At 38.2% G+C, this 14,694-nt stretch overlaps 1 protein-coding gene across 1 annotated transcript in view; it reads right to left on the bottom strand.

The window, feature by feature from the left end:
• HDAC9 (histone deacetylase 9) overlaps window positions 1-14,694 on the bottom strand; it is an 814,141-nt gene that overhangs the window by 34,560 nt on the left and 764,887 nt on the right. The window contains exon 25 of the mRNA XM_084896713.1: window positions 9,913-9,997. Coding sequence (XP_084752839.1) covers window positions 9,913-9,997 — 85 coding nt within the window. The remainder of the gene's footprint in view (window positions 1-9,912; window positions 9,998-14,694) is intronic.

The raw sequence follows: 14,694 nt of genomic DNA, 5'->3' as shown, positions 1-14,694 counted from the left end.
ATACTCTGCTTTTTAATATATATATATATATATATATATATATATATATATATATATATAGTATATATATACTATATATATATAACTTATTTCAGAGAGAGAAAGAGAGAGAGAGAGAGAGAGAGAGAGAGAGAGAGAGAGAGAGAGAGAGAAAGAAAGAAAGAAAGAAAGAAAGAAAGAAAGAAAGAAAGAAACATCAATGATGAGAGAGAGAATCATTGATCTGCTTCCTGACCAGGAATTGAACCTTGAACCTCGTCCTCCTGCTTCATAGGATGACACTCAACCATGCAGATTGGACATTGTACTCTGCTTTTTTATGTTAACTACTGCTTACTTCCCCCTATTACAACTTATGTTTTCTTTTTTTCCTTCCATTTTCTTATATTCTAGCAAGCCTATTATTTGTATTAAAATTGTCTTAATGTATGCAGAAATCAATTATGTTTTAGAAATGGTCTATTCTAGTGCCTATTCTGGGATACTTGGGAATATGAAGTTTGGTGGAACTGTGTTCTTGAAAGTGAAATGAGGTTGGAACGGAAAAGTCACATTCTTTAATAGAAAGATAGTGAACTCTGATCACACAGCCTGAGCAGGGTTCAGATCTTGGTTTTACTGCTTACTAGTTGAAAGACCTTCAAAAAAAGACACAATCTGTTCAATGCCAATATATTCATGAACAGATGAGGAAACTAATTATGCATAAGTTGTCTGAGGATTACAAACTATATACATAGCCTAGCAAATGATCCTCCCCTAAACTTGACCCTCTAACATGCCCTATCTCAGTGAATGGTACCACATGTGTGTGTTTAAAGCTCATATGGTGCTCAGTATGTAATCATAAAGCATTCTTGAAGAGTGTTCAGTCCTAGAAACACGCAGAGTTTTATTTAGTCTCTGGTTTGATTAGTTTTGCCTTAGTAGAAACTTGAGTGAAAACAAGTTCGTAATTACAGATGCAGTTGGAATAAAATTAAAAAAAAAAAAAGAACCCAGACAAGTTAAGCCTCTAAGCACATTGCAGATTTCCCTTTTTATTTGGGTACATTCTAGTATCAGGGCTCCACCAAACAATAATCAGAGTTTCAACATTTCAGGAGTATGGTTAATTAGAAGTTCAAACCAACTTTTGAAAAGCCATGTGTACAAGTTTGACCTGGCTCTGATACAAGAAGGGTTGGCGGGGTTAATAGTGGGAAAATGTCTAACACTGCTTTTCTTCAATGAAGGTCTGCCCGGCCCAGGGCTGCAACGTCAAGGCCTCTGTCTAAAGCCAAAGAATCCATGACAAATAGCAGCTCACACCTGACAACAGTCAGGGTTTTAAACTCAACAGGGCAGGGATTTGAAATTCTGCCAATCCTTGCATTTTTTTGTGATTAGATGTATTTTGCAAGTTTATAAGGAGCTCCAAAGTGGATCCATAACTCCATGGCTCCTTGTAATTTGGCACTGCCCTTCTAAAAAGGACTCTGGCTAACCCTCAATTAACCAGAACTTTCCAAACTCCAAATCTTCATTAAAATTGTTGTTTTAAAAGAAACACACCATTTTTGGAAGAAATGGGGGAAAGGGTACACGCAGTAATTGTAAAAGGATCACATTTATTTGTAAGATATTATAATATAACTAGAGGCCTGGTGCAGGAAATCTGTGCACTTGGGAGGGGGGGGATACCTCAGTCTAGCCTGTGCTCTCTCACAGTCTGAAAGCCCTCAGGGGATGCCTGACTGACAGTTTAGCCATCAGTAGGACATCCTTAGTGCTGCAGAGGAGGCAGAAGAGGCTCCTGCCACCACCATTGTGCTTGCCAGCTTCTGGCTGAGCAGCGCTCCCCCTGTGAGAGTGCACTGACCACCAGGGGCAGCTCCTGTGTTGTCTGACTTCTGGTGGTCAGTGCACTTCATAGCGAGCAGTGAGTGGCCTTAGCATATCATTAGCATGTTACACTTTGATTGGTTGAACGGTCAACCAGACAACCGGACACTTAATATAGTAGGCTTTTATTATATAGGATGGCTCAGACCACAGATTCTGGAGCTAATCTGCCTGATTGATGACTTTGCCTTTGTCCACTCGTTAACTGTTTAACTTAGGGGGGAGTTAATGAGTATAGATGTGCCTCAGTTTACTTGGCTGAAAAAAAATCTATTCCATAGAGTTGCTGAGAACATTCAGTAAGTTCATTTTATATTAACAAGAGTGCTTATATTGAAAGCATTCAATAATTGCAATTTTATTATTTGCTAACAGCTTACAGGGTTTGCATCATGTAAATAATTTCATCCAATGTCCCTTCATAACTTCACTGCAGTGAACAACTGATGTTTAGGATGATGTCTCCTCCCCACTCCCAAACTTTTAAGCTTTTCAATCAAAAGAGTTTCTTTTTCTTAAGTCTAACAATTCCCCTTAACTTTTCTTCATCCACTGTTCCTTCTCTCATCAGGTGACATCACCATCTACTCAGTTGTCCAAGCACTAGAAATCATGAATGATTTCCATGCCAATTATTTACCATACCTTGCCATTTCTACTCTGAATTAAACTGCTCACATCTGACAATAAGCTCTGCCGAATCCCCTGTCTTTACTGCAGGCACAGAGATCGTTAGAAATGCAAGTTTCATCATGTTCTTCCTTGCTTGACATAGAACCTCAAATCCTTATGAGCTAAAAGCCCTTTTCCTACATTGTGGGCATATCTGTTCTTCTTCCATGGATCTCCACAGAAAGGAGAGGGGCGTGGAAAAGGGAGTACAAAAAGAAATAGTAGAAAATAACAATGGAATAGGAAGGGACAAAAAGGGAGAGGAAACGTTGAGTGTGGATTAGCATTTGGGTGTGGAGTCAAGAAGCTAGTAAAGTTTATGAGATGATTTATGCAGCACATGTTGCAATCTGGGGAACAGCCCTTTGAACTGTGTGCATAGCCCCATGAGGTCAAAATATTGGACAATTTCCCCACAACAAGAGATGTATACAAATTCCTTTCAGCTTAGAAACAATCTGGATGCTCTCCTGGATTGTCTGATGTAAATGCTCCTTCTCCCTGGGAAGGGGGTAGGTGGACAGCATTATAGTAACGGGAGGAGATGGCTAAGAATGGCATTCACATAAAAAGACAGTTGTCATCTTTAGAGCAAGTCTTATCTTACTTTCATTGCTCCCCCCCACCCACCTCTTAATTGCCATCTAGATATCTTCATCACCAAGAGAACTGGATAGCGCCTACTCTGATTAGCCACTCTGAAATGTCATCAGTAGTGCTTGTATTTTATTTTATTGGCTAGTTACCTTTCACTGGAAATAGAATAGAAACAAAATCAACATATCTACATTTATTTGATCAGTTGTTACTTCTAAGGATAGTTTCCAGAACAGCAGATATTATAATATTACAATAACGCGAGGCAGAGGACAAGGAAGAAAATGAGAAAAGGAAGGAAGTGGGGGAGAAGTAAGAGGAGAGAGAAGAAGAATTTTGACAAGAAGGAGGAGGAGGAAATCAGTCCCTCAATAACACGTATATAAAGCATACACTCCGCACAGTTCTGAAAAGGAGTAGGTATCATAATTACTCCGATGTCCCAGAGAAAACATGATCTTTTATTTCTTTAGAATGTGTGAAAGGACATGCCCTGCACACTGTAGGTGCCTGAATCATGTGAATAACTGACTACCTTGGAGTCAATTACACAGTCACACGGTATAGTCTCCTGCAATAAGAAAAATCACATCCCTTTTCCTACTGGCTTCGAAAACTGCATAAATTCAGAGGACATAAATTCACCTCTCTTGCCCTAAATAACACTGTATGTATGTGTTTAAAGAAACGAGAAGCAATTAGCATAATGATAAACTTCACATACAGATGACATCAAGGTTGTTCCTCGATTTATGCAGAACAAGTCTGACATGTACGTACAATGACACTGTAAATACTGTCCCTTTCCCATTCTGGCCTGGGTCACTATTTTGTTATGGTTAGCATAAACAGGAATTTTCTAAGAAGGCCCAATCCACTAAACAAAGGAAGAATCCCTAGAGTGGGAAAAAGATAAAAGTGGAATGAAGAGGGGATACTGTTATTCCATAAAGCTGTTTCTTACTTGCCATTTTGTTGCCACAGTAGCACCAGCTTAGAAAAGCAGTATGGTAATGTGCCATGTCATTCCTCTTGTAAGTTCTCAGAAAAGGGAAGTGGCTTGCTCATTGTTATAGGGCTGATGAGTGGAGGAGAGGATTATAATAGAATGCATATAATTTTAAAATCTTCTACACTTGTGCTTTTCCACTTATCAGCTGCAGACTGAGGGTTGCAGTAAGACCTTAAAAGAATACTCATATCCTATGTACATATATTTTCTTGATCCAAAAATCAAAGGATACTGTGATTATCACTGTTCTCACACAGAAGTCTACAAAAATTGGTGGACACTTAAAAGGAATACTCTTCTTACTCAAAATTTAAATAAAGGGAAACCATGGTTCTCTCCTTGCGATTTTCATATTCTGGGAATTCACAGATCAATATCAGTATCATTCCTTATATGTTTATAGGACTTAAATTATAGTATTGCAAGCTAAGTTAGTTTAGTTTTATTATAGAAAATTTACTTCATGGCTCTTCCCCTCCAAAATTCATGAACATGTTATCATGGGCCAACACTGGTGTAAAAAATGGCATTTGGGAACCCTGCTTCTCACCATGTCATGTCAAAAAAGAAGAGTTGTATGGATTCTGTATATTGTTAGGGTGGCTTTCAGGAATGGATACATATACATTAGGGTCCTTATCCTACTCTAGGTTGACTCCTCCATGGCTTTTCCATGGAAATATTACCTCACAAATAATTCATGTTCTTCCTAACTTAGAAACTTTGTGAAGAAAAGAAGTGGGCTTTCATGAATTTTGCCTGCTCTTTTAAATCTTTCATTCTGTATGGACTAGCCCAGGAGTATAATTACCTTAGGTTAAAATATTAGTCTGGTCTTTAGGGAAAAAGTGTGGCAAATATTGAAAGACTGACTGATTCATTCATTCATTTTGCAGAGCACCTACTATGTGCCAGGCACCGTACAGAGGATATGACAATTAAAAACAAAGATTCTTGAAACTAGTACAAAATAATGGTGTGAACTGTTTTTAAAAAAATTTTTTTAAAGATTAAAAACAATAAAAAAGAATCTCTGCCATGGAAACACAGGAACTGCACCTAATCTAGAATAGAGATGAGGGGGATTGAGAGAGGGCTTCCCAAAAAGTTAAATCTTGAATAAGGTGGAAGACTTTGCCATATCAACTATTGTTGGTCTCTGCATACACCTATCATCTTGAGATGGAACCAGACACTGACCTGTCAGATGGGGTCTTTGCTTGTCAGGAGAAATGTTTGCCTTGTTGTTTGTGCTTTGTAAGACCTTTTCTTCTCGGCAAACTGAGTAACATACACAAGGACAGGACAACGGTGATAATCCTGCTGTAAAAAACTCTCATACATGTGGCCAGGCAGAGGGCCAATGCTAATCACAGCCTCCAGCACCTGCATACCCTCAGCTGGGGGGCTCAGTTCTCAAAGAGAAGTCCGCACACAGCCTGTCAGCACCTTGCTGTCTGCCTTGGGACAAGGCTATCTAGGAACTTGCCTGAATGTTTCCCACATGCGCCAAGGCTGGCTTCTTAACATCTACATAGTTTCCTGATACTGTAGTCCCAAACTGTAGCACAAAAGCATCCTTCAGAACGTGGGCTGGGAGGCAGGCTGAAATTCAAACACCCCTAAAGCTAAAAGGAGGCACCTGTGTGACGCTCCAGACATATGTGAAGAGGAGGGTCTCCTTCTTCAACAAAGGCGAGCTGGAAGGCTCACTGAGTAAACCAGCGGCCTGGACAGTCCAGGCCCCAAAGGGCCTGCACTCAGGAGGGCCCTGTGCCCTCCGTTACCTTCAATGTTCTGCTGTTACCTTCATGAAATTGTGAATATTTTTTTATAACAAAGAAGCATTAACACATTTTCATGTTGCATCGGGAACCACAACTTATACAGCTAGTCCTGACTACCTTTCCCACCAAAGGGGAACGTGGGAGCCTGATCAGGCTCCCAGAGTCCTATTGCGATATTTGAAATAAAAGGGTGGGTTATAAAATAGAGAAAAATGAAAGTACAACTTTAGATTTTGTAAAGAAATCCAGCATTGTTTATACACCCAGGAGCCCACAGTTTTAATTTCCTAAGCCATTATAACATTTCCAACTCTGAAACACCCATTGTATTTTATTTCTCTGTGGACTTTACTCAGCCCTGTTCTTTTACTTTACTATGGAAGAGCAGCCGAAAGAAACACAATTCCACAGACCCACATAAAAACGTATCCCACCATGGTCAAAGCCACACACCACAGCACTTTCTCTGTACTGGCTTTCACCCCGGGTCCTAAATGGCAAGAGGGGCTGGTCTATGGAACTTGTCTTTCAGGTTAAACATCAACCTACCATTCAGTTCCTTCTCCGAGTGGTGATGCCACTATCAGTCTTTTATGGAAATATTATTTTTTTTTGCGTCACGAGCACCTTGATTTTCATCAGATTTGGCTACATGATTTATGGGGCCCCAGTGCAAAATGAAAATGTGTGCCCCCATTCAAAACTTAGTAAGACATTCAAGGCAGCAACAATGATAGCATTAGCCCATGCATGGAACCCTTGTGCATGTGGGGCTTATGGGATTGCCCAGGTTGACCATCCCTGATTCTCACTGGCCAGAATTGGGTCATATACCCAATCTTAACCAATTACTGTGTCAGTTTTTGTTTATTCTGACTGGTCAATGTAACCAATGACTAGTTTAGCCTTACATTAAGGTCAGCTCCCCTGGAGCCTGGCATAAGCTCATCTTCCTCTGAGGTGCATGGTACCTGGAGGCTTCTTTTGGGTAAAAGTGAGGAACATGAGGTTGTTAGTAGCCAGCAGCCGTACCCATTTACACAAAAAATCCATGACTCAGAAGGAAGAGTTCTTCAAAAGCTCCCTTTGAAACAAGTTTTATTTCCTGAGAGCCTTGAAGACTTATTCAAATCCTTCCTACTAAAACCAGCCTACACTCAATTTCCAGGCTCCCTGCTGCCAACCCATCCTGTAGGTACACACAGGCGTGAGAAGATATGATTCCTGCCCTCCCAGTGATCACCATCCAATTAAGGAACCACAACTAACAGACTCAAAATATCCAAACACTCAGATAATAGAAAAAATTATTATTTAAAAAAAACACTAATTGAAATCCACCATTAGGGCTGAGAGTTTATGGAAGTATAAATTAACAAGTGCTGGTTTGAATCATCAATAGGAGTTTTGGAGGAAATGGGTTTTTAAATGGGGGAAGTGGTAAGTGTTAGGTGGAATGACCTTCTGGAGCAGGAGACAGAGTCAGACTCTACAGTGGCAGAATTCTCATACAGCAACTTTTCATAGTAGATTGAATTTCTAGAGTCAAACAGGCCGAAACCGGTTTGGCTCAGTGGTAGAGCGGTCTGTGGACTGAAAGGTCCCAGGTTCGATTCCGATCAGGAGCATGTGCCTTGGTTGCGGGCACATCACCAGTAGGGGGTGTGCAAGAGGCAGCTGGTCAATGTTTCTCTCTCATCGACATTTCTAGCTCTCTATCTCTCTCCCTTCCTCTCTGTAAAAAAATCAATAAAATATATATTTTAAAAAAAATAAAGCATCAAACAGGTTTATTTGGCTAGCGCAGGCTGCACACGACACTTGAAAATGTCAGTAGTGAAAGGGAAAAATTCACTCAGCAGAAAGTCATTACTAGGAAATTATATCCCATACAAAAGGCAACAGTACAGTTTCTAAAGATGAAGATTATTCATTATGATTTTTCACACCTATCAAAAATAGAGTCCTTGGCTTCTGTTATTCCTTTCAAAAATTCACTCTTTCTTCTTCTGAACAAAATTCTGTTCAGTCTTTAAGATCAAGCTCAGGCTCAATCACTGCCAAGAAGTCTTCCTTGAACCTTCCTTGAACCCCCCTCATCTGCCGTGCCTCTCTTCGCAGCGGAAAGGGCTTAGGAAAGGGGCTCACCTCCTCTGTGAGCTCAGCGCACCCAGTGATCCTGCAGGAGAGGGATTTATGGCTGTGTCCCTCACTCACTGGGCTGGGAACTCCCTGGCGCCAGAAACTTTGTCTTCTTCCCTTTCATAACCCCTCTGGGTTGTGATAACTGATAACTGATCAATTTATCATGTATCAGCAGGTAATAAGTACTCAAGAATGCTTATTGAAAGTGATATGGTTAGACTATACAGAGGAACAATAACTTTTAATAATCTGTGAGTATAACAGCAAAAGAATGTTCAGAATAAGTGAGAATAAAATGAATAAAAACTAGATATTGCCCAGCTAATGTGGGTCAGTGGTTGAGCATTGACCTAGGAACCAGGAGGTCACGGTTTGATTCCTAGTCAGGGCACATGACTAGGTCAGGGGCTCGATTCCCAGTAAGGGGCCTCCAAGAGGCAGCTAATAAATTATTCTCTCTCATTACTGATGTTCTATTTCTCTCTCCTTCTCCTTTCCTGAAATCAATAAAACTATATTTAAAAACAAACAAACAAACAAAACAAAAGCTAGATGTTTTTGTACTATTTGACTGATGACCTAAAGGAGACATTAGATTGGATGGGGATGAGTGTGAGAAGACTATCACTTCATGATTCCTTTCCTTGATATCTGGACTAACATATAATAGAGCCTCTAATTCTACCCTCAGTGGTAATGACACAAGTCAGTATAATATGTATTCAAGCTTATGAAACCTTTCCCAGCCTTTCCTTCTTCATCTGTGTAAATTCCTTTATCTGAGTCTTATCTCACAGGCTTTGGTTCCAAGAATTTGAACGTTTATTAGTCTATACTCTGGAAAATCTTTGAAATTCAGAGTTTATTCCAGTTATGATATAAAGTCAATAAATATTTACTGAGTACTTCTGGTCCTCCATCCAGGCATGAGTGAAATTAAGTAAGGTGGGAAATTATTTTAAGTTTCTGCATGGCATGATTTGTAAATAGTCACAGAATCAGATGTATGGATACTATAGAATCCCAATCACACTCACATCTCCAAATTACTACTGAGCAAGCAAATGCAAGGACTCGGAGAGATGGCTGGAATGTGGCTTTCCCAGTGGTGGTTAATAAAAGCTTCTACAGGACAGCAGCCAAGCTGAGGGTTTTCCTGATCCTCCTTCTCATTTAATTTTGCCCTTTGGTTTTCCTCTTCATACTAACGTTTGTATTGATTTGTGCTTGATTTCAATGGGTGTGTATGTGCGCATGTGCACACACATGCATGTTATCATCTAAAAAGTGTAACTCTTAAAAAGTAACAGCAGTAAAGGGGACTGGTAGTAATAAAATCTCTTGCTTTCCCTGCCTTGTTTAGTTGGATTTTCTAATAGTCAGGCTTTCTCATTAACTTCTCCCCTTTTGCCAAACCTAAAACCAGTAAATGATTGCTGAATTCCAACATTATTAGGAAAGAACTTACCTTAGTTAAGACTGGGCAATATGACTACAATTTTTTATAGTATTTTAAATGTTCTGGTGAATGCTTAGTGCTAATAATAGAAAAATCCAAGCACTTTGAAATATGAGAAAAAGAAAGATTCTAAATCTAGAATCTCTGAGTTACGCATCACTGTAAGATACGATTGCCATATAAAGAGCAAGGCAGTAACATACTTAGGTATGCATGCATAACATGTGCAAATTATAATAACTCTAAATATGTTTCTCCTGTGAGAAATTCAATGTGCTGTTCATATGCTCAACTTCGCAATATATGTTTGATGGGTTATATCCGATTACACATTAAAAAAAACTTTGAAGACATACTTTGAATTTCAATGATCTTCTGTAAAGAGGTAACAGCATTCACATTCGGAGTTTGGTGGAGAGTGTCTTCGGCAAGCGGGTCCAGCTGAAAGAATAGTAGGCAACAATATGAGTAGGGTATTATGATTACAGTAGATCTGACAGAAGCAGAGCGATTGAAACAAATTAAAAAAACAAAACAAAACACAACACTTGCTCCAAGAACTAGTTAACATTTTGCTGATTTCATTTCTAAGAGTGTACAGTTTTATTTTCTGTTTTGCAGCCATGCAATTGAATTCCAAACGGCTTTTCTATTGGCTACCAGACTAATCTATGAAGTCCCTGAGGCAGGTGCATGTCTGTGTATTATTCATTAAAATTCGGAGTTATCTGTGTAATTTTTGTAGGTTCCTCACAAGCCAAATTCTAACATGTCATCTATGCAGCTGGGCCTGGCTAAGGAGACCTCCAGGAAGTCACAGTAGGCAGGAAGTGGGCGGTCTATTAACCATAGTTTTGCAGTTTTTTTGTTTTTTTTTAATATTTAATCACCTTATACTTTTTTTTGAACACTTCACAGTAGAAAACCATGAGACACAGCTGCTCTTATTCAATTGCTAGTGAACAAGTGGTAAATGTTCAACTAAAACCAAAGGTCAAATAACTGTACACTCACACGCCCACCATACTCATAACTGTGCAGATGTCTATGTGGACAAATTCCTGTCTTGCAAATCTATTATTGATACAATCTTCTGGAATTACACCGATTTTTCATGGAGAAGCTCAAAAACATTGCTTTGCAAGAAACGAAGAGGAGCTTTGAATACATTATGGAGTGTTTTGGCAGAACAGATTCTAATGATGCATCCTTGGGAACACCTTGGTGATGGTGTGTAGTAGCAGAGACTGCATAGCCAGGGGACAGCTGCCTAGCTACCGTGACCCAGAAAGCCAGGAAAGTCATAGGAATAAGGGGATTAACAAAAAAGGACTTTTCTTATAAAATCTGAAGTTAGTAGTCTCAAATACCAAGGAAGGGTCAAACAATCAAACAGCATGGACGGGAACCATTGTCACTAGATGCTGTGTGGAAGCATGAACTCATCTATGGCTCTTGATATGTAGGAAGAAGGAAAATCCTTGGGACTCCAAGTTTCCACAGCATCTGTGAGCGGATCCTCCCCCCATGGTCTTTCTGAATTGATTATTCTCTACTTCAATCACGGAATCTAAGACAATAGCACCTTTCTTCCAGATGCCACAGGACAGCAGACTCGCTCAGGGATATTTATACATGGGTAAATTCACTAAATAGAACTTTCCAGAATGTTTTTCTTAGCTGACAAAGGAAAACCTTTACAACATCAAAAGATTTATTTGCAATACAATTTGGCAAGTGGAAAAGAAAACAAGACAGTGTCCAGTGAAAGGTTCTGCAATCTTAAACCCTTAAAACGTGCTAACATCATTTTGTAAAAATCTGGTTTTTCAGATCGTGTCTTCTAGAATATGTTATCCTACTTAAAACCTCTTGTTTCAGAAAAACTACTCGGAAAACTCGTACTCAAGAATCAGACAGGGTTGGTTGAGCTACCTTCCTCATAAATCATCTTTCCTTTCACGTCTGTCTCAGATCTTTGCGACTATTTTTTAATAGAAATTAGGTAGGTTTCCTTAATGAATTGTTTTGAAACATCCCTCTACGTTCAAACGTTGAAGAACTAAATCACAAGGTGCTATCAGCATACTTAGTTCTCCAAAATCTTTCCTGTGATTTTGGTGTAAAAAGGCTGACAGGTTGAAAGATGCTGGCTGCTAGAAAGAAAGCCACAGGCAGATCATTAATGTACAAACCTCACTTCTGGGACTCCCTGCACTAAAGTCTATTTATATGGTTTGGAGCATGTAGAAAGTAAACGTGATTCAGGGAGTTGAGAGTAAAAATACAAACAACCCTAAACCCCCAGTTCAAAATCATTAGATTTGATAAAGTTGTGTCTACTTATACAAGCAACCTAGAGAATTAAGGCAATTAAATTGATAATTTAAGCCTCCCAAACCATTGCCCAGTGGGTTTTCAGTGAATGTCATTTAGGGGATTTAACCTTCAGTAAATTGCCCCAATTTGTTTCATTTCGAAGATATATATACACAGAGCTGATTTCAGAAAATACTCAATGTAGGTTCTTTATTTTCTCTTGGGTAGTTCTGTGGAGAAGGCAATGGGTAATACTCTCAGTTGGCAAGAAGGTAAGCAGAATTTAGAATCTGTTTTCTTAAATTAAAACCTTGCATAGAAGGACCACAAAATCGAGTTGTCTTTTCTAGAGTTTGTTGATTTAATCATTCATAATTATAAGCACTAAAAACATTCGATTGGAGCATCTACTCAATAAATATTTATGCATATTGGTCATTATTTGTAATCTAATAACTAACTGTAATGAAAGATATTAAATAAATAATTTTTTTAATAAATTTGGAGCAGAAATAAGAATATCCAGTAAAGCTGGGTGTGTATTTATTTTGGCCAGTAAGATATGGCAAAAATTTGGCTACTAAGCCTAATCAATGTCAGTAAGAGTTTGTTGAGCAATTTCATCATGTAATAATAATTATCATGGAGTTATAAGAAACATTAAATAATTTTAACATAACCCTCTTGTCATATAAAGTGCTTATTCAGCTTTATTGTATCTAAAGTTTAATTACAATGATTAGTTACTGCGATTCTTTATATAAAATTTCAGGTTATGTCAGGGAAGTTTCTTTTTCTACATTGTTACAAAAATTTGCAATAATGTATTCATAAAATTCAGATGTTTGTTAAGTTGTATATACCATGTAATTTCTACATATTACAGCTGTTTTGAAATACCATAACATTTGGCCATAATTATGTTTTGAATAAGTAATTTTCAGGTTATTTGTATCATCAAAGTCATTTTAGCCTTGGCCAGGTTGCTCAATTGGTTGGAGCATCATCCCATATACCAAAAGTTTGTGGGCTGGATTCATGGTTGGAACACATATCTCAGTTGCAGGTTTGATCACCTTTTGGAGCAGGTACAGAAGGCAACCGATTGATTGATGTTTTTCTCTCTCTCTCTCTCCCTCTCTCTCTCTCTCTCTCTCTCTCTCTTTTTCTCTCTCTCTCTATCTCTCTCATAAGTAAACAAATATATCCTCAATGAGGATTTAAAAAAATAATTTTAGTTGGCTAAGATGCATTTAGAAAAATAAGTAGTGAATGTCCTTAAAGAAGTTCTTGAAAAAGAGTTTTAAAATTCAATCTGTACTTCTGAGACATGAAAATCAACTCTAATTCATGACTCAGAACAAAACAAAAAGATGCTAAACTGAGATCTTGTAAATATAATAGGTACATGAGAATACAAAAGATCTACTAATTACCCATGTTAGCTTTTATACTGTGTTTCCCAAATAGGCCAAGTATATTCACACTTCTATACATTTATTTATATTCCATTCCCTCTGCTTTATATTTTTCCATTCTTCTCTGAATTGGTGATACCTTACTGCATCATTGCCTTCTCCCTTAAATCTTTTCTTAAAGTCTTTGATGGGGCAAATTGCTTTCACCCATGTCTCAAATATTCTTGTTTACTAAACACATTATATTATAGTCAGCCATGTCTGCCATTCTCCACTTCTTTGTGAGCGATTTAAATGCAAGTATAGAGCCTGGTATATAGTAAGCATTTTTTAAAAAAAATGTAGAATGAATGAAGAAAGAATTAATTGAAGGAAAATATGGAAGAAGTAGCCTTTATTCTGCACTCTGTAATTTACAGACCTAAATGAAATAGATTCTTCCTTCTGGTTGCTTGCTTTAATCAAGGTTTTAGGTTGAAAAACTAGGAAAAACAATAGTGATAATTCATTTTTAAATCAATATCATTGATTTTTAATTAATGTTTTAATGATTATTTTAGTTTCAATTTATTTTAAATTGACCCTCAATTGCATTAAATTTATTAATTCTAATGTATCTATACTAATAAAAGAGAAACATGCAAATTAACCATCACTCTGCTATGCTCACCAGCCAATCAGGAGGGAATATGCAAATTAGAATGATAAAGATGGCTGCCGCCCAGCTGCTCTAGGTGTGGAGTGCCTGGGCAGGCCAGGATGCCTGCTATGAGAGGGAGGGCAGGGGGTAAAGGAATCTAAAGGAGTGGCACTCAGGCCACAGTGAAGACAAAGATTGCAGCCTCCAGAGTCTGCAGAGTAGACCAAGATGACAGTCTGCAGTGAAAATGGCAGACTCCAGCTGTAGTCTGCAGCAAAGCAGCAAAGACAAAGATGGCAGACTTCAGCCTGAGTCTGCAGCGAAGATGAAGAGGGCAGACTCTGGCCAGAGCAAAGGCCTGGGTCCTGGGTGCTAGAGGAAAACTGGTGCTGGAAGCCAAGGGAAGGAAGGCCCATTGCACCAATCTCTTCATGCAATGGGCTTTTGATATAAAAATAATTTTGTATAAATTTTCTGCATACATAATTATATAATCTATGAATAATAAGAGGTTTATTTAATGTCTTTCCAATCTTTATGTTTTTAATTTATTTTTTTTACCCTATTGCACTGTTAGGACCACCAGAGTAGTGGTGAAAAGAAGCAGTAAGAGTGAACATTTTTGTATTTTTTTTTATTTCAAAGAAAAATTCCCATATTTCACCTTTAAATCTAATGCACACTATAGATTTGTAGATAATCTTTATCAAGTTAATAAAACTTCCTATTATTCTTACTTTTCCAAAATAGTTCATGCTATC

This window comes from Pipistrellus hanaki (genome assembly GCF_964339955.1).
Source record: "Pipistrellus hanaki genome assembly, chromosome: 10".
NCBI classification, from domain to species: Eukaryota; Metazoa; Chordata; class Mammalia; order Chiroptera; family Vespertilionidae; genus Pipistrellus; species Pipistrellus hanaki.
This window is presented reverse-complemented; position numbering and strand designations above follow the sequence as displayed.